Source organism: Musca domestica, unplaced genomic scaffold (genome assembly GCF_030504385.1).
Source record: "Musca domestica strain aabys unplaced genomic scaffold, Musca_domestica.polishedcontigs.V.1.1 17, whole genome shotgun sequence".
Lineage (NCBI taxonomy): Eukaryota > Metazoa > Arthropoda > Insecta > Diptera > Muscidae > Musca > Musca domestica.
Window position 1 is genome coordinate 11774370 of NW_026712230.1, and position 19006 is coordinate 11793375.

Here is a 19006-nt window from a genome sequence, read left to right on the forward strand (position 1 = left end):
AATTTTCGGTCGTGTTCATCGTCGGATGTGTTTTTTGGTCTTATCGTGAAATCAACAAAAATATCTTCTTAAATACAAAACGAGGAGAAGCAATAATTAATTGTCTGCTTTTGCTGAAATGTGATGAACCAGTTTTTTAATTTCTGCAAATGATTACACAAACCCACTAATAAACAGTAAATAAGAGCAGCAGCAACAAAACACAGTAATTGACTGACCTGTTACCTCACACACAAATCCCAACTCATTTGTCGCAGTAGTCGTCATATTTAGTTTATCGCGTTGTTATCGCCGACTAGACCTAGAAAATCAGGCCCTTAGACAACATTCTTGCGATTGGAGGAGGAAGGGGTCTTGGGCGCACTCACTCAGGCACGCACACACAACATAAGCATAAGCACAGGTGGTACCGATCATCGTCATCGTACAAATAGTGGTGTTTATGTTCTGTGTTTGTTCTTTGCCCTATCAAATATCGATGGATAAGAAGCATTGACGTGACCGATTGGATTAATTGATCTAATTTCCAATTCACTGGCAGCGGCGGATACTTCCGTTTGCGGGAAGGAGAATAATCAATAAGCTTTGCTATGTTGAAAACTATATATCGATCAACGACACTCGTACGACAAACAAAAACGAAAAGCTTAACGCCTCCTCTGGTATTCAATCAAAATCCTAAGAACAGTGGCAGTGGTTGTTGTGTCTTTGCGGAGGGAACAATAGCAGCAGGTAGAACGAGCTCAACGTCACGTCGCAGTCTTACGACATTTCCAGCAGCATCAGCGGTCACAGCATCTCAGACTAATACAACAAATACAAGGGCTGCGACGTTAAAACGCAGCAAGTCACAGACACAGTTTACGTAAGTTCATATTACAAAAACGCGAGACACCAACAATAAAGCAGACCGCAGGCAAGCAACACACAATATAGCCAGCCACCTGCATTTAAAAAACACCACGAACACTCTCTTAATGAATCTTCTAAAACGTTTTTAATTTCGTTTTAGGCTACTAACACGTTTAACACCCCGTCACCGTACAATGTCGACGGGATCCACACCCAATACCAGCACACCAGTATCTACCAGAAATCTGTGTACAGCGGCTGGAAGTGGTGGTAGTCACAAATTTACTAATCGGTTGGCCCAAGAAAAGTCCCCATATCTTTTACAACATGCCCACAATCCCGTCGATTGGTATCCCTGGGGCGATGAAGCAATTGAAAAGGCAAAAGCTGAAAATAAAATGATTTTCTTGTCGGTGGGCTATTCGACATGTCACTGGTGTCATGTCATGGAACATGAATCGTTTGAAAACGAAGAAGTAGCAGCTATAATGAATGAAAATTTCATCAATATCAAAGTGGATCGTGAAGAGAGACCGGATATTGATCGAATCTATATGCAGTTTGTGTTAATGATGAACGGCAGCGGTGGCTGGCCAATGAGTGTTTGGTTGACACCAGATTTGGCACCCATAACAGCGGGTACATATTTTCCACCAAATGATCGGTGAGTGAAAGATAAAAGCTAGTAAAAATTGGAGATTGGAATGAATTTATTGGAAAGAGATTGTCATATGAGGAAGTTACAATGCAGGATGTTGATATTGGGTAGTGATTCCCACAGCAACCCCTATTACAACTTTTTTAGCTTCCTTCCCTTCCTTTTTTCCATGTGCGCCGTCAAACCAGTTTGGTTACTGGCATGTTTTAATATACTTCCATTGCCATGCTAGGGCCCTATCTGAGGCCCCTTCTCTGAGACAGAAGAAATTCTTTCGAGATTTGCTCCAGGGCCAAAGTTCCGAATAACTCAATACTTTTAAGGCTCTTGATAAAAAGCTTTTATGGTAATGATCCAATTCTGCAGTGAATGATACCAACAAATAGCCTTATATCAGATATTTCTGAAATGACTTGAAGGTCATGTTAAAATGATTATCTGTGTTGTTTCTGTAAACTGCCGTGTGTGAGTCAGACCCAAAACCTATTAGTTTATTTACACTCTCTTTTATGCAATATTACAGTCCAAAACAAAATAAATTTTAATTATTTTGTCCAACTCGACTATAGATCGACATATATAGTAATTCGTCCACGATTAGGACTTTCATTGCACTTATAAATCCGGAGCTGAAGATTCCTTTTTTATTTATAATTGACCTATGGAGTTATTCCTTTTTTCAGTTGGGGTATGCCATCATTCAAAACGGTGCTGAAAGCCATCGCTTCCAAATGGACTGACAATGAAGAACAGTTGAAGGCGGCAGGAAATGAAATAATTGCTGCCATACAGAAATCGTTGTGTGAAAAAACTACAGAAATTGTTTTTGAGCCAGGCAGTGCAGATGCCAAGTTGCAGGAAGCCATGCGCATTTTTAAGCAGCGTCATGATACAAAATTCGGTGGTTTTGGTTCTCATCCCAAGTTTCCAGAAGTATCTCGATTGAATTTCCTCTTTCATGCCTATATTGTAACCAAAGATATTGACACTCTGGATATGGCCATAAAAACTCTGCACAACATTGGCCGTGGCGGTATACATGATCATGTTTTTGGTGGGTTTGCACGCTATTCGGTGGATCGCAAATGGCATGTACCCCATTTTGAAAAAATGCTGTACGATCAGGGTCAATTAATGTCCGCCTATGGAAATGCGTATAAATTAACGCGCGAAGAGCCCCTTTTAGAGTATGCTGATGGTATTTACCGTTACTTGACAACAGATTTACAACATCCTGGCGGTGGTTTTTATGCTGGGGAAGATGCTGACTCTTTGCCCAAGGCAGAGGATAGCAAAAAAATTGAAGGCGCTTTTTATGCTTGGACCTATGATGAAGTTAAGAGAGCCATAAATGATAATAAAGATAAATATGAAGATTTACCAATGGATGCAGAGAAAATATTTGATATATATTCGAAGTATTATGATCTAAAACCCACAGGCAACGTGGAGCCGGCAAGTGATCCCCATGGCCATTTAAATGGTAAAAATATTTTAATAATACGTCAAACAGATGAAGAAATATGTCAGAAATTTTCAATTGAACGGCCACAATTGAAGCAAATAACACGCATTACTAATGAAGTTCTCAATGAAATACGTAAGTTGAGACCACGTCCTCATTTAGATACGAAAATTATTTGTTCATGGAATGGTTTGGTGCTAAGCGGTCTTTCAAAGCTGGGCAATTGTGGCGGTGACAAGCGACCAATGTATATTGCAACAGCAAAGAAATTGGTCACATTTATGTATGAACATCTGTGGGATAAAGAAAAGAAATTGCTGCGACGTTCCTGTTATGGAGTGGCCACTAATGACGCTACTTTACAAGAAAATTTAGAGTGAGTATTAAAGAGAAAACTTGATGAGATATTTAATTATGATTTTTTAAGGGGTGAACGCATTGATGGCTTCTTAGATGATTATGCTTTCCTTATAAGAGGCCTTTTGGATTATTATAAGGCTACATTAGATGGCTTCGCCTTGGATTGGGCCAGAGAATTGCAAGAAGTTCAAGACACTCTATTTTGGGATGCTGATAACGGTGCTTACTTCTATTCCAAAGCCAATTCACCAAATGTTGTGATTCGCCTAAAGGATGGTAAGTTGGTTAAAATTTAAGACTGTTTTATTGCCCCTTCCATGAATAAATTATTCCAACTCATTTCATTCTTATAAAAGTTGCATTCGTTTCTAAATACATTACCATACCAAAAAGTTTGTTAATAAATTATTCACGTTTGTGAATATATGAACTGCTTTCAGGTTGCAGAATCAACTAGTTTTTAATAAAGTTCATCATTAAAAGCAGGCTTTATTAAATTTTTAATTCCGTTCGTAACACCTCCAAATGCTCGTTGGAGAATCCAATATGATCAGCGTACAATTCTAAATCGGTTTAACGATATCTGTCTGTATGGCCTATCTATTGAAATCAAGATATCAGAAATTTGCCATAATAGTTTGCTGATTGGTATTACAAGTGAAATATAACTGTCCAAGTTTTCTTCTAGCTCCCATTTAACGGAACCTCCATATATTCGGCATTTTGATGATTCATATTTTTCACGGAATTATTACAAATTCGCTATTTCTTCTTCGTAATGGATTCAGAACATTATGCATATTGGTTCACGATCTCCCTACCAATATTTAGTATTTTGACGATTTTAGCAACATTTTTTAAATTTGATATTAAAGACTCGCAATTGATAACAGATTAAAATATAACAAATCTCAAAGGAAGCTTAGAATTTTCCTATATCGGTGCAGTCCTTGTTACACCCACAAAAAATGTCTCATACCTATCATAGTTTGAGTGTGTGTGCAGACATAACTAATAGAACTTGAAAATTTACCGTTACAACTTTTATTTCCAGATCATGATGGTGCCGAACCCTGTGGCAATAGTGTATCAGCCCGTAATCTTATATTGCTCTCCCACTATATGGATGACGAAAGTTACAGTAAACGTGCTGCAAGTCTCTTTGAATTCTTTGCGGATCAACAACCCTTCGGTTATGCCTTACCCGAAATGTTGTCGGGGCTTTTGCTGTATGAAAATGGACTCGATTTGGTAGCCGTCGTTGGCCCAGATTCTGAGACAACAAAACGTTTTGTGGAAATTTGTCGTAAATACTATATACCTGGCATGATTATCGTACATGTTGATCCTCAAAACTCGCGACATGAATACAATCAACGGGTACAAGAAAAATTCAAAATGATCAATGGCAAGCCCACGGTGTACATATGTCATGACAAGGTGTGTCGTATGCCTGTCACAGATCCAGAAAAATTAGAACAAAATTTAAATGAAAATTTTTTGAGACGTATTATCTAAATTCGCTCTCTCTATCAATTTGTTTTTGACTTAAATATTAACAGTTCAGAGGGTTAACTTTTCATTTCTCTTTCTATATAAATGTATAATTAGAGTAGGGTCATATTGCTAAGGCTTCTAGTATTTCTTTTGGTTATTTTGTAACAATTTTCCTTTAGCTCTTAGGTCTAGTCTCGAAATATATTTTGTTCGCATGTGTTTACATTACATACACTTTGTATGTATTTCACTCATGGTATTTACGAATATTGAATTTTTTTATTGAAAGTTTTAATGGATTTTAAGGTGTTATTTTCCCACACCTTAATTTGATATTATTCAAAATATGTGCTTTAAAAATTAGAATATTTGACAATTTATACAGCTTGATTATTTTACCCGAGTTATTGTTATATAATACTAATGTTTTTTATTGTAAATAAATACATATAATATAATTTTTACGGTACTTTAAGTACAAAGCTTGTGAAGAATACAATAAATGTCAGAGTGCTGTATTTCAAAGAATAAAATTCGTTGGTTTTGTGCTTATTAAAGGGTGTGGAATACATCCAAGCTGCATCGTATCTATGAAATTCGATGGCATATTTTTCGTATTTAATATTGTATCATTTTATTACGATGAAAAATTCGATTAAATGAAACGTGAAAATCAACGCCCAAAACGTTTTGTAAGAATTTGTTGGCCTATTCGGGTGATTGAATGGTATGGCCAGACAGATAACCGTTGTAACCCCATTGGGTTTCGATGAGTTCGTAAATCCAGACCAAAGCAGAATGGTAAAGGATTAAAACGAACCATGGACGTGTAAGTTAATGTTTACTTAGTTTAGCTTTTTAGTGTGCACATGTGTTGTTTAAGGTAAAGATTATTCGAGCCTCTGGGCGTAGTCTATTTATTATGTGAAGCGACTATCTTTAGTTGCTCTAGTTATGCGTCAAGTTTCAATTAAACAAAAGATGCTGCGAAAAAGATTTTCTAATATAACTTGAGTCGAACTTGGAGGGTTTCTGGTGTATAATTCGCATATGCTTAATTGCAATAAGTTCGAAATAAATACATCTTTCCAAAGAACGTCACTTGCAAGCCATCATCCACACCAAATATGCCAGATGGGCCGCTTAATTAACGGCGAAACGCGTCACTTAGTGGTCTGGGTGTGATATTGCATATCTAGCTTTCCTTTTCACTGCCAATTTTAGATCATAAAGCTCGTCTCGAAAGAGAAATAAACACATAAATCATAAACATAAGTGATTCACCTTAACAAGGCAAAACTTAAAAAACATAATTATATTTTTATATCAGGGCTTCTAAAAGATTTGCTATGAGTGAAAGATCACAATTCGATGGTAGAATTCTCTGTTTAGATATCTGGACTCATGAAATGATGCATTCACCATTGAAGCACCAATCTTCTTTTACATGACCTTAAAGCTTGGAATTTGAAAATAACTATCTCATTCCCACTGATCGTAAAGAAGATGGAGGGTGGCGGATTTCGTTTAATTCTCGCCATAGCCGAATGGCTACAGAGGGTATATATTCACCCTTATTACGGCTGGCGTAGTCGTGTCGAAAATTGCAAGTTGACGCGTCGTAACGACTAATTGGTATTATGTGTGTCGTATGCGAGAAATTACAACTCTGTATGAAATTCTGTTACAATTTTCGTACCACAAGACGCGTTCTAATTCGACAAACACTGCAAAATTAGTCGTTAGAGATTTTGTTGCCGACACCACACAAAAGTTTATCCAAATTGACATTACAAAAGAATAAATAATATACAAAATGGATTTTAATAATCTTTTTCTAGATTTATGGTCAGAACAAAGAAACAATTTGACAAAACGATCCAGATCTTGCAAATTAATCGAAATTTGTCTAGAGGTTACAGCAATGGCTTGAAAAAAATTAACATCAAGGAAGAATGGTGCAAAATTCAATATCCTAGGACCGCCGGTTGGATAAAAGTCTGGACCGACAACAAATTCAAATTGAGGAAAAAGCTAGTTCATACCAAGGCAGAATGTCGTGCTACAGATGGAAGCCCCTTCAAGCAGTTCATTTTAAGCGACACAGAGGAAGCAGCATCACACTTGTTACAATTAGAGACAATTGTTAATGCAGGGAAAAACAATTGGAATTCAACAGCGTCCAACACCTGGTGATTTGGAGACTGAGGAGGAACTGTTTGGAGGGTTTGAAATTAGTGAAGACAAAGAAAACCACAATCCCTGCACACTGACTTTTCCAAGGGTAAACAGACTACACCGAAATACGCAACAGAAGCATGTGGATATGGTCATCCACAATGTCTGTACGCTTCCCTCTGTGAGCACAAATAACCCGCATTATTTTTCGCCTCCATTTTAAATCATTTTGAAAATACTCATCTTCATCCTCAGTTAAAAAATTGCCAGAACTTAACATATTTCAATATTTAATTAAACAAATAATCGTTTTACTTCAACCATTTCAACTGACGCTTTTATTTCTTTTAACCGGGTAGCTCGAACAATCAAAAAATATGTATTATTCCAGAGCACCCTGCTTTTTCATATCTATTACAAAAAAGACGTAGTCGAAAACTGTACATAATACCAAAAATTTCTAGTTACGACAACGCCTACGACTACGTCTACGACACTTGAACGCCTACGACAACGCCAACCATAATAAGGGTGATTAATTGATACGGCCAAAATGTGCCTCTTCGAATTAACGGGTTTAAACTAATCATAGTTTCGTACATTTGGAGTCCCACTAGATAGTGCTGACCGTCCGTACGTTGGTTTGTCTGGCTGGCTGGTGCGCACCATAACTCCCGAAGATAGTATCTGATTTGGTTCGAACTTGCTACATCGTAATATTATCAAACTTAGATCGAGTACAGAGATGGTCAATATCAGTCCACTCCTTCTGGTACCTCCCCAACATTTTTACAGTAAATATTTTATCTCATAGAACAAGAAAGTATCTTCATTGTGCAAACTTTGAAAATCCTAATATTTTTCTCAGTGCTATGTCAGGTACGAAAATGTAAAAATTGACAAACTCCTTCAATTACCACCCCCACGAAAGATCAAATTTTAGAAAAATTATAACTGTTATAAAATGTGAAATATGAGTCCGATTGTCTTCAAATTTCGTACATCTCAATATTTTCACCAACAAAAATTTAAAGTATAAAGAACCGACAGAACAGACCACACCTTCTACATCCTCCACGAAATATCGAAATATTTCTCTCAAGAGAGAGAAATGAATAAGAAATTTATCGGCTCATTCCTGTTTAAAAATCATTTTCTTTTTAACCGAGGGCAAATTGAAAATAAAAGTTTGACTTTCTTCAAAGATGTAGGATAATACAGGATACAAGCTCATCGATAACTGTAATGTACTCCCAGCCGAAATATGTGCTACACTAAATGTTTTGAAACGTTGTCCGGCTCACTCAACTCAAGTCATTACCAATAAAATCCATGAATCACAATCTCTTTTATGTATAGATACTACGGCCCTGGGGCTGGATTCTTGTACTATGAAAATATGAAAAATATTTCCTTTATAAAATTGTTCATTTGACATTTCATTTCACATTTTCGTGGAACAAGAATTAAGGCCCTGTTCAAATTTTCTAAATGGCTAAGTAATTATGGAATAACTTTGGGCTATTGGGAGTTTAAACTTCAACATTTTCTGCATATTACTGCACCATCTCTATGCCATTCCCTTCTACTATCATTCTGAAAAACGTGAACTACAGCAGCTGCGTATCAAAAACCTAACATACAGACATGTCAAAAATTCCGAATACAATGTATTCAATTACGTAATTTAAAATCGATCGTTTTTGTTTTAGTTTTTTCAGATTTCAATCGAGTTGGTAAATTACGAAAATCACATTATGTAAATATGAAAATGAAAGAAATAAAACAATTAAAAACATTATGTTTAAAGAACTTTTTTGTGTGGAAGAAAGTTAATTTTTATGTCGGATGTATCATTGCTTCTATAATTGAGAATACTGAGAAAATACATCGGAGGAATTTATGAGATGCTTCGGACCACAAATAAACGTTGTTGCATTCCGAAAAAAAATATTTCGTTTTCTGAAGAAGAAATTACTGAATTAATTCCACTTTCGACCGGAATTCGTTTCTGTGACATGTCTGAATAACATGTCTGATATCCTATTAATTTATTTATTCTATTTAATTTTAAAATTGAGGCTAATTTATGTAAACGATTTTCAGTCCAGACCACGACAGCTTAGCTTAAATTATAAATAATACCAAGTTGTATTTTAATTATTTAGAGATAATTTTTATTTTCTTTTTGTCGTTTTTTCTTTCATTTTTTTGTTTTTATTTTTTTATTTAGTTATTACATGATACAATACATTCAAAATTTATTTGGAACTTTTTAAAAAAAGAACTAAAATATAAAATATGCATACATGTATGTATATAGAAAATTCTTTTTAAGGAACGTCCGTCCATACGTCCAAAAAAGAAAAAAAGGTTTTATAAACTAAGAGAAGGAGAAAGTCCATGATATCGCACAATAAAATGGAATACTATATATTATATCTTTCTTTCGATTATGTATGTAGGTTGGTATGTTTTTTTTTTTTTTCGTATATATAAAGAGAACAGAATTTCGTTTGATTTCGTTTTAAACTAAAACCAGAAAGTAATAATAATAATTTAATATACAGATATAACACTAAAGAAGGACAACATTGTTGTTTTGTTTGTTAATAACGTATAAATTCATCTGTTTAGTGAGTTGGAGTTGTAGGTTTTGAATTGATTTTGGTTTCCATTGTATTTGGGTTGCATCTGTACTTAAAAATTAATATCAAATGGGGAAAAATTTACACTCTCACAAAATTTAAAGTTTAAATTATTTTAATGGAACATAAAAATCATCTATCTGGATTACATACAGAAAAAATCAGGAGTTAAATCAATTTTAAAAATATACAATTAATCATAATCACAATATAGAATTTGCCACCCTAAATACCCCTGGGGATTTTTATATTTTTCTTTCATAGGGTGTCAAAATTAGAGATTAATAGTAATTTGTGTTATCTTATAGAATGAAGAAGAATTGTCAAAGGAAGCATTAGTTTTTTGTTGTTTTGTTTGTTTTGTAATGAGGAAAAGGTACTAACAATTCGATTTCAGTTTTGTTTTTAAATTATTTGTTTATGTTTGTTTGTAGTCTGAGGTTTTGTTTGTGTTTATTGTTTTCTGTTTTGTGATTTTTGTGATAATTTCTATCGCTTTATATTTTTGATTTCTTATCAACAAACTAAAAGAAAAAACACAAAATCTTAATTCATTATTCAAGAAATTATTATATTAATTAAAAAAAAAACTATTATAGTATTTGAAATTAAAAAAAAAACACAAAACTAAAAATAATAATTAATTTTAAATTATACAGAAATTCATTCTTCATCACATTGAGACCCTTTTTCATTTTTGTTTTTCTTTTTTAAGTTACATTTACTTATTTTTTTTTTAATTTTTATTGTTTTGTTTACGTTTTTTTATTTTATTGTTTAGGGCTGGTATTGCATTTTTATACATTATTTTGTCTATAACTAATTTTATAACTGTTGGGTTCAGTCCCATTATTCGAACTTTATAAAATGTGTAAAAAATTTAAATACACATAAAGAGTAAAAAATTTATACTTCAATGAAGTAATACAATTGATCAAATTTTTAGTATTTCTTTATGGTGAGAATTAATATAAAACCATTCTACAGAAATATTTTGTAAGACTTGTTGTAAAGTTCCAAAATGTATTACATAGAAATATTTTTAGCTTTACGGAAAACTTCAAATATATCCAAGTGGATTCGTAACAGATGTAAACAAATGTGAGGAAAAGCTATTACTATTAATTCGCTAAAAAACCTATCAAAGTTTATTTTTGTCAATTTAAGCAATTTATAATTTCTTATCTAGAAAATAATTAACTTGATGATTTCTTATCAGTTTGTGATTGACAAGGTTACGCTGAAATAAGGGTTTGACAAAAAGTTATCGCAGAAGTATCACAGGCCTTAGCTATGGTCTTGAATGGATAGTTTCGTTTGCAGCCGATTTAAATTTACCGGGGAGATAACTTTAGTTTCTTGTTACCTATGAAAAGAACGGGAGCGGACTATTAATAGCACTCCTATAGACTTTAAAAAGTATTTTATAAAGACCTCTATAAAAAAATTTGCACGGGTACTAGACTTCATAAATATATTGAGTACCCACAACTATATAGACTATATGAAATCTAAAGAAGCTCTTAAAGAGATTTTCTTAATACAGAAAACAATCAAGATTAATTGGAAACCTTCTATATTTCACAAAATGAAAGATCTTCTATCCATAAGAAACCCAATAAGGTTTTCTATTTAAATAAGACTCATATATTCTTTCTACTTTTTACAGATCTTACAGTTGCACCTGCCAGATCGGATCGGATCGGGCCTAAAGAATGTCATTAAATTAGCTTTCAGCTATAGAAGACCCAAAGATGTATTCTATTTAAAAAACATCACAATGATGATTTTATATATTCATAAAACATCTTCAAAAACATGCATATCATTGTTCGAAAAACTTCCATAGATCTCTTATTTAGCATTATTCACATTGTAGAACACTGCTTCACTAAAAATATTTTAGATCAAAAAAAAAAAAAAAAATATATATCACTACTTCCCCAACAGTTATACACTCTTCAAAAATTTTAATCCCTGTGGTGATTACAATATCATTATTACACGTTCGGACATTATCAAATTATTTTAAGTACTAACCTTAACAGAAAGACAAAAACAGTTCCAACTCAGTCGTACTACAGGATTGCAATCACCAGCCCTTAAACATAAATACCACACATTCAGACATTCATTCGCTCTCCACATTTACAGAGCAGAGAATTGCAAACAATTCTCCCTCCCTTTAGATTACCCCCGGTTTAATTGCTGTTTGGTGGGCAATAACTGTAGGCAGCTCTAAATTTGTTTTGAAATTTAAGTTTCATTGAATGTCATTGCCTCATCGAATATATCCACCATGGCTTCCATACGTTCCTGATGTTCGAAGCGGGCAAAACGCCGTTGCCGCTTTCGTTGCAACAGCTTTCCTGATGGTTTGATGCGCCCCAGTCTATGAAAACGTGTATCCTCTTCTTCGGTATCGTATTCGGGCGCCGATACCGAATCTTCTTCATCGGTCTCCCAAAACTCCTTTAGGTTACGGTGTATTTTGAATATCTTTGTTGTACCCAAAGGTTTGCGTATGGTCCGTGACATGGACGCCACACCACGTTCCGGTTGCAATTTCATTTTGGACGATGCAGAGGCCGACGAACTACCATTGGAGGCTGTTATTGAGACAACATTAAATAGTTCTGCTAATTCAGCATCAGTACGTTGCTGCTCTTTTAGTTTCTTTTTGTACTTGGGTGCATAGTCGAGAATGTATAGAAGACTGTCGATGCGTTGATCTGGTTCATCAACCGAACCATTAACAATCGACGATGACGATAGCAGGCTAGTGTTGGTGGGTGTTGAAGAAGTTGGTGTAGAGGGCGGGGCAGGTGGTAGATTTCCAGCTGAGCCATTGCAGTACACAGAACCTCCAACACCGTTTTGGCAACCATTAGTGGCAGAACCACCTCCCCCACCGCCGTGCGACACTGTGTAACGTCGGCGAGGCCGCCGCCGCTTCACCAGCGTCCATGAGTATCTTGAATGCGGATCATTGCTTAGCTCCAATTCCAGTTCTGTGTGCGAGGGTGGCGTTGAACACAATTCCACATCGAATTCTTCATCCGATTTGGCCATTTCGATTGTCTGTTTTTGTTTTTTAATTCCATTTCGGTTCCCATTTGATGTGTAGCAAAATGATGACCCGGCCAAAGCACAAATAAAAATACACAAAAAAGAATTACAAAAAAGAATTATACACACATCTCTTCCACACACAGTTCCAAGTCTACTACTATAATAAATATAACGGTCTCCCAGCACAACAATGTCACATTAATGAGGAAAAAATTACCTGAAAAAGGTACTCAGCCTCGGAATATTTCTGATCCGTCAATCTGTATTCCGACATCCTTAGAACATTCAGGTGATTACGACGTTCCAGCAAGTGAAAAACCCGACTAGACGTTGATGATGATGAGAATGTTGTGATGTTCAAATCCAAAGAAGAAGGCAAAAATATTCTGTGTCTGTTTTTACCGACCGTCAGTCCCGAGAAAAATAAACAAACTCACTCCTCTCTATTTTTTGTGTATTTTCTTTTGCTCCACGTTCGTCGGCTGGCTCTGTTATTGTATTATTATACTCTTCTTCTTTTCGGTTATTGTTGCTGCTTTTGTGTTTTGTTGTTGTTATTGCTTTATGGTGTGTTGATTAAACTTGCCGTCGTAAATGAATGTTCCTAAATGTTCGTAGAAAGAAACACCACGCGATACGAAGGCAAATGCCCGTGAATTGATATGAAAGTGTATTTCTTGAGTTTCTTCTGATGTTGTAGCAATTACTGCCCAATAATAACTTTGAAACGTTAATTATTTTTGGAAAAAAATTATTTATTTCCCCTTATTTTTTCCTGATTTTGCGAATAAAATAAATACAAATAGGGAAACGTAAGTCGACTATCGGTTAAATGACTACTTTCATCTAGAAAGAAAAACAATGAGCATCGATTGCTGCGATCGATCAACTCAAGGATTGATTGTATGAAAGATAGATATACATCTGGTAACTCTTTGTTCAGCAACTTCTTTCTCTGAGTGTAAGGTTGTGCAAATTTATACACGGCGAGTTCACTTGTGGCAAGTGTCTGTTTGTAAAGCAAATAAAAATGGAAGAATTTTTCGTACCGGAGTCTTATAGTGGCAAATATATTTTTAAACATGCAATAATTGCTTTTGTTTATTAAAGTATGTTTCACAAAATTAATATTTTGGGGGAAAGCCACAAAATATGAATGAAATATTGGGTTTTCTCAACAAAATTGAAACCAAGATACAGGGACTATGTTGTTTCATCCTATAATAATATATTTTGTAGTCCGATAAAGTGGAAATTTTGCATTTCTAAATGGTTCTCACCAAGTCAAAATTACAGAAGGTAAAACAAAGCTTCCCCTTCAATACAATTTTTTTTTCTTTTGTTGCCTTATTCTGTCACATTTTGTGTATGCGTCTATATTGTTTTGAATAAAAATACAATAATTTAAAATTTTTTCAATTTAATTACAAAATAAATTCATATTTTCGACGTTAATTGGCAACACATTGTACAATTTTGGGATAAGACTGTATAGCCCTTCTATTTTAGATTTATTCTTTGGGCTGTTCCTCAACAGCTAGAAGTAAAAAAAAGTAGACAAAAGATTTTCCTTTTATAATATCGAAATTTAAAAAAATAGTAGATGAATGTTCTGGAACAGACTACTTGTAAGCAAACTCCAAAATTTCATTTTTGTTTCACGGGGTTTCCCCAATATAAGAATTTTGTTAAAAAAAAAATTAACAATACCAACTGTTGCATATTTAAAAGTCTATTTGCCACTACAAGACTCCAGCACAGAGTTGCATTCTTCGAATTTATTGCAAGTTGATCAACTTTTCTTATAGAGCCATGCATGGTACAATGAAAGGTAAGGTAGACCTTTTTTCTAAGTGTGCAAACTTCTGCCAATTTTGTATATATATTTATTGTTTTGAAAAATGAAAACAAACGATAAAATTAAGAAGGTAAAGTCATTTCAATAAGCAATTTACATTGTCAAATTTCACTGTAGAGAAGGCAGGTTCCCATCTCTGATTTGTGTATGTACAATGGATTTATAAATATATTTTTTTGACAATGAGATGTCAAATGAATAATTTTGAAAAAAAAATTGTAAACATACGATTGCCCTAGGACTTGCTTCTTGCATTTATACAAGGCAATTGGATTTCATCATTGCTTTTCCTGTCATTGCTATTTATAAAGTTAAAACAAATAAAAACACAAAAGGAATTGCGAGGACATTTTCAGTACGAGCAAATTTTTGCCATTAGCTTTCCCCTTACCCCTCTTTCCTACAAACAAAGACTTCCCACAAGTAAACTTGTCTCATGTAAATGTGGATAATAAACATTAAAATTGCTAAATACAAATTGCAGAGCTGGGAGTGATTTCGCAGCTACCAACTGATTAAAATTTCTTTCAGTGTGGCTTCGGCCAATTTTGTTTTTTTATTGTTTTGAAAAATACAAACAAGACACTTTCAAAATCAATGATTGGAATAAATGTACCAGTTTAGCCACGAAATTTAAATAATGAAACTATTGTATCGTATATTGAAAGAAAATCCAAAATACTTTGATATTTCGCCCATTTTTATTCATTATAAAAATGAGGGAAAATGTTCTTCTTCGTAAAAGAACAAATTAGTTTTAGGATGAAAGTTATACTTGTTCACCCTAGGCTCCTTTGTACTTTTACATAAAACCAAGCCAACCAAAAAAGCGATTTATGTATTCTCACCCTGACAGACTTAAGTCATCGACTGGCGTCTTCGGAAGAGAACAAATGAGTATAGGCCCAAAATCGAACTAAGTCAACATAAAACTTCTTTGCTCCTCTACGAAGAAGCCGGACGACGACTTAAGCCAGTCAAAAAAGTTTTTTTATGTGTTCTCATCTTAAGATCTATATTTATTGAATTAAAAAGGTATTGAATTCATTGCAATTTTCGTCTTCTTTTCAATCATATGAAAATTGTTGAGAAAATATTTAAATTCAGTTTTAATCAAAATGCGTATTTCCACGTATGTACGTACAAAAATCAAACTTCTTGTAGCTAAATAAATCTTTAGAAAAATATTGAACATAATTATGAAAAGAAATGAAGACATTTCATTCAGTTTTTCGAGTTTTTCTTAATATATTCAAAAGCAATGCAACAAATTGTTTTGTTTATTTGATAATAAACAACTTTTCCTTTGTTTTGAGAGTATTTCTGACATTACAATCCATACAGGTAGGCCTATTTATTAGCGAAATTTTCCAACTTAGTCTATTTTGTCTTCATTGTACCCATGGTAAAATTAAGAAGGTAAAGTCATTTTAATAAGCATTTTCATCTCTGCATTTTTCTGTAATTTACTTGTCAAATTTTAGTACATAAAAATCCATAGTTGTGTTCCAGTAATTTTTTAGTTGTAAAACTAGCAGAAGAGAGAACAGTTCAAAATGTCATTCTCATTTAGGTGTGTTAAAAAAAAAAATAAGGAAACGGAAAATTAGCAGAAATGCGAAATGTCAAAATTCAAAAATCCAAAAGTAAACAGTCTAAATCGGATTGGTGAAACCTTACTGAAAAGGAAGCCAAAATTTAAAAAATGAGTATTGAAGACGATAAGTTAAAAATAATGATCTATAATAATAATTAATAATATGATTCCTCATTCAGCCAGTCCTATCATGGTACAATGAAGACAAGGTAGGCTAACTTTGATAAAAATGTAAGTATAGAGGTCTACCTGTTTGGCTTGTAATGTCAGAATTACTATCAAAACAATAAAAAAAAAAAACAAACAACTTGTTGCATTGATTTTGAATAAATAATTTAAAACCGCGAAAACTGAAGGAAAGGCAAAATTTCTTTTCAAATTCGTGTTATATATATCTCTTATGGTTTATTCCCGACAAAATCTGTAGATTTTGCCGATGCATACGTTGCAATAAACATTTTAAAAACACCCGAATTTGAATATTTTCTGAACATTTTTTATTATTGAAAAGAATACACACACACAAACAAATGAAGTTGACATATTAAGCTAAAAAAATAAATAAATAAAATCATAATGTAGTTCTACCCATGGTACAATGAATTCAAGGTAGGGCAGAACTACCATATGATTTCAATTTTTTTATTTTCTTGGCTTAATATGTCATCTTTATTTGTTTATGTATGTGTTTTTTTTTTTCAATGACAAAAAAAATTGTTCAGAAAACATTCAAATTCGGGTGTTTTCAAAATGTTTATTTCAACGTATGCATCGACAAAATCTAGAGTTTTTGTAGCGAAATAATCCTTTAGAGATATATAGAACCTGGTTTTAAAAAGGAGTGTTGACCTTTCATTCAGTTTTCGCGGTTTTCAATTATTTATTCAAAATAAATGCAACAAGTTGTTTGATTTTTTATTGTTTTGATACTAATTCTGACATTACAAGCCAAACAGGTAGATCTCTATACTTGCAATTTTTTCAAAGTTGACCTACCTTCTCTTCATTGTACCATGGTTCTACCCTACTTTGAATTCATTGTACCATGAGTCCTATTCACTGCTGGAATCATCCAAAAGTGAATACATTAGTTGCTCCATATTTTCTCTTTCTGTTTTTTGCATGAGAAACACTAGATTTTCCTTTAGTTTTTAAGTTGATCATTTTCATTACTTTTGTTGTGACGCGCGAACTTTGAAATGTATCAATACTTTTTTCAACCTTGTTAGCCCTGCCAATTAAATATTAAATTTACAATAAGCACATTTCTGTTGGGCCAAATTCATGTAGCTAAAATAGGCAGAAATGTACACCACTCAGGCCCTTTTTAAGCTATCATCTTCAATACTCATTTTTTTAAATTTTGGCGTCCTTTTCAGTAAGTTTTTACCAGTCAGATTTTGACTGTTTACTTTTGGAATTTTGACATTTTATCGCATTTCTGATAATTTTCCGTTCCCTTATTTTTTTAGCACACCTAAATGAGAATGAAATTTCGAACTGTTTTCTCTTCTGCTAGTTTTACTACTAAAAAAGTACTGGACTACTATTGTTTTGAAAATGAAAAAAAAAAAAATATTTTCGAAACCAATGATTGATAGACACGTACATTGAGGCTTGCACATTAAAGCTATTAACCAGTTTAGAAATTAAATTCAAATATTGAACAGTTTGGATCATTTCTTTGAGATAAAATCCGGGCGTTTCATTCATTTTTCGCACTATTTGACTCATTTAAAAATGAGGGAAAGTATGAAAAAAATGAAAACAACTTATTTCATAAAATTTTGAATAAGTTTGACAGAAAGTGGGCATAGCCTCAGGGCTGTATTTCTGTAGTTTTACAAAGCTGTTCTACCTCCATATTGTACCATGGTACCATGAAGAAAACAATTTTAAATTATTTCAAGTTCAATTGTAAAAAAACTCGTATTAAGGTACATAAAAGGCTTTTCTGACTCGCTTAAATCATCGACTGGCTCCATTGTAAAAAAAAAACAAAGGAGTTGTAGATTGGCTTTGCTCGATTTTGGCCCTCGCTCCTTTTTTCTTATCCGAAGAAGCCATGTGATGATTTAAGTCATTCAAAAAGCGTTTTATGTATTCTCACATTTACCATGGTAGAATGAAATTAGCTTTCCCAGCTATGCATTTTCTGTAATTTACCTTACCTTATTCTGTCAAAACATATACACATTTTTGTTTTGAATAAAAAATACAATAATTTGAAATTATTTCAAATTCAGTTGCAAAATAAATGCATATTTTCGACATTAATGTGTTGCCCATTGCAAATTTTTGGGATAAAACAGTATTTTCCTATTATTTTAGATTCAAACAAGAATGGAATTTTGGGTCGCTCAAAATTCCATTCTTGTTTCACGGGTTTTCGCAATATAAGAATTTTGTTAAAAATGAAAAAAAAAAACAAAACCAATTGTTGGATTTTAATGAGTCTGTTCCCAGCACAGAGTTGATTTTTTTAATTTCTTTAAAGATAAGCAACCTTTCTTATTGAGCCATGAACAAGCATTATGGTCCGAAATTAAATTAAGTCTACCTTTAAGGAAATAGCCAGCCGATGAATTAAGCCAGTCAAAAAAGCGTTTTATGTACTCTTAACTTAATACTCTTGAACATGTAGTCAATGACGTTAGCATCTCAAAACAAGGAGAGATAAAATGCTACACATTTTAATGTATGACGAGCTTCAATAACCTTTCGAGTACTTATATACAGTACCATTCTTTGCCGCACTTCCATGTTAATGGGGCAACTAAATATTAATTTTGATCTGGCAACATTGTAATGTCACGAGAAT

The 19006-nt window shown here is 33.5% G+C and overlaps 2 protein-coding genes across 2 annotated transcripts; one reads left to right on the forward strand and one right to left on the reverse strand.

Annotated features, from left to right (window-relative positions):
• Positions 1-5365, forward strand: LOC131801650 (uncharacterized protein B0495.5-like). Its single transcript, XM_059120536.1, has 5 exons — positions 1-865; positions 1013-1516; positions 2194-3351; positions 3403-3611; positions 4390-5365. Exons 1-5 carry the CDS (start codon positions 591-593, stop codon positions 4851-4853), a joined length of 2610 nt encoding a protein of 869 aa, XP_058976519.1. The 5' UTR covers positions 1-590; the 3' UTR covers positions 4854-5365.
• Positions 5366-9142: 3777 nt separating this feature from the next.
• Positions 9143-13537, reverse strand: LOC101897401 (Fascin domain protein). Its single transcript, XM_005181097.4, has 2 exons — positions 12948-13537; positions 9143-12739 (listed from the first exon to the last, which is right to left on the reverse strand). Exons 1-2 carry the CDS (start codon positions 13002-13004, stop codon positions 11915-11917), a joined length of 882 nt encoding a protein of 293 aa, XP_005181154.2. The 5' UTR covers positions 13005-13537; the 3' UTR covers positions 9143-11914.
• Positions 13538-19006: the final 5469 nt, after the last annotated feature.

Coding starts and splice junctions, on each gene's coding strand:
- LOC101897401 (XM_005181097.4), bottom strand. CDS start 13,004: ATGTCGGAATACAGATTGACGGATCAGAAATATTCCGAGGCTGAGTAC. Junction 12,740..12,947: donor AGGCTGAGTACCTTTTTCAG/GTAATTTTTTCC, acceptor AAACAAAAACAG/ACAATCGAAATGGCCAAATC.
- LOC131801650 (XM_059120536.1), top strand. CDS start 591: ATGTTGAAAACTATATATCGATCAACGACACTCGTACGACAAACAAAA. Junction 3,352..3,402: donor ACTTTACAAGAAAATTTAGA/GTGAGTATTAAA, acceptor TGATTTTTTAAG/GGGTGAACGCATTGATGGCT. Junction 3,612..4,389: donor TGTGATTCGCCTAAAGGATG/GTAAGTTGGTTA, acceptor TTTTATTTCCAG/ATCATGATGGTGCCGAACCC.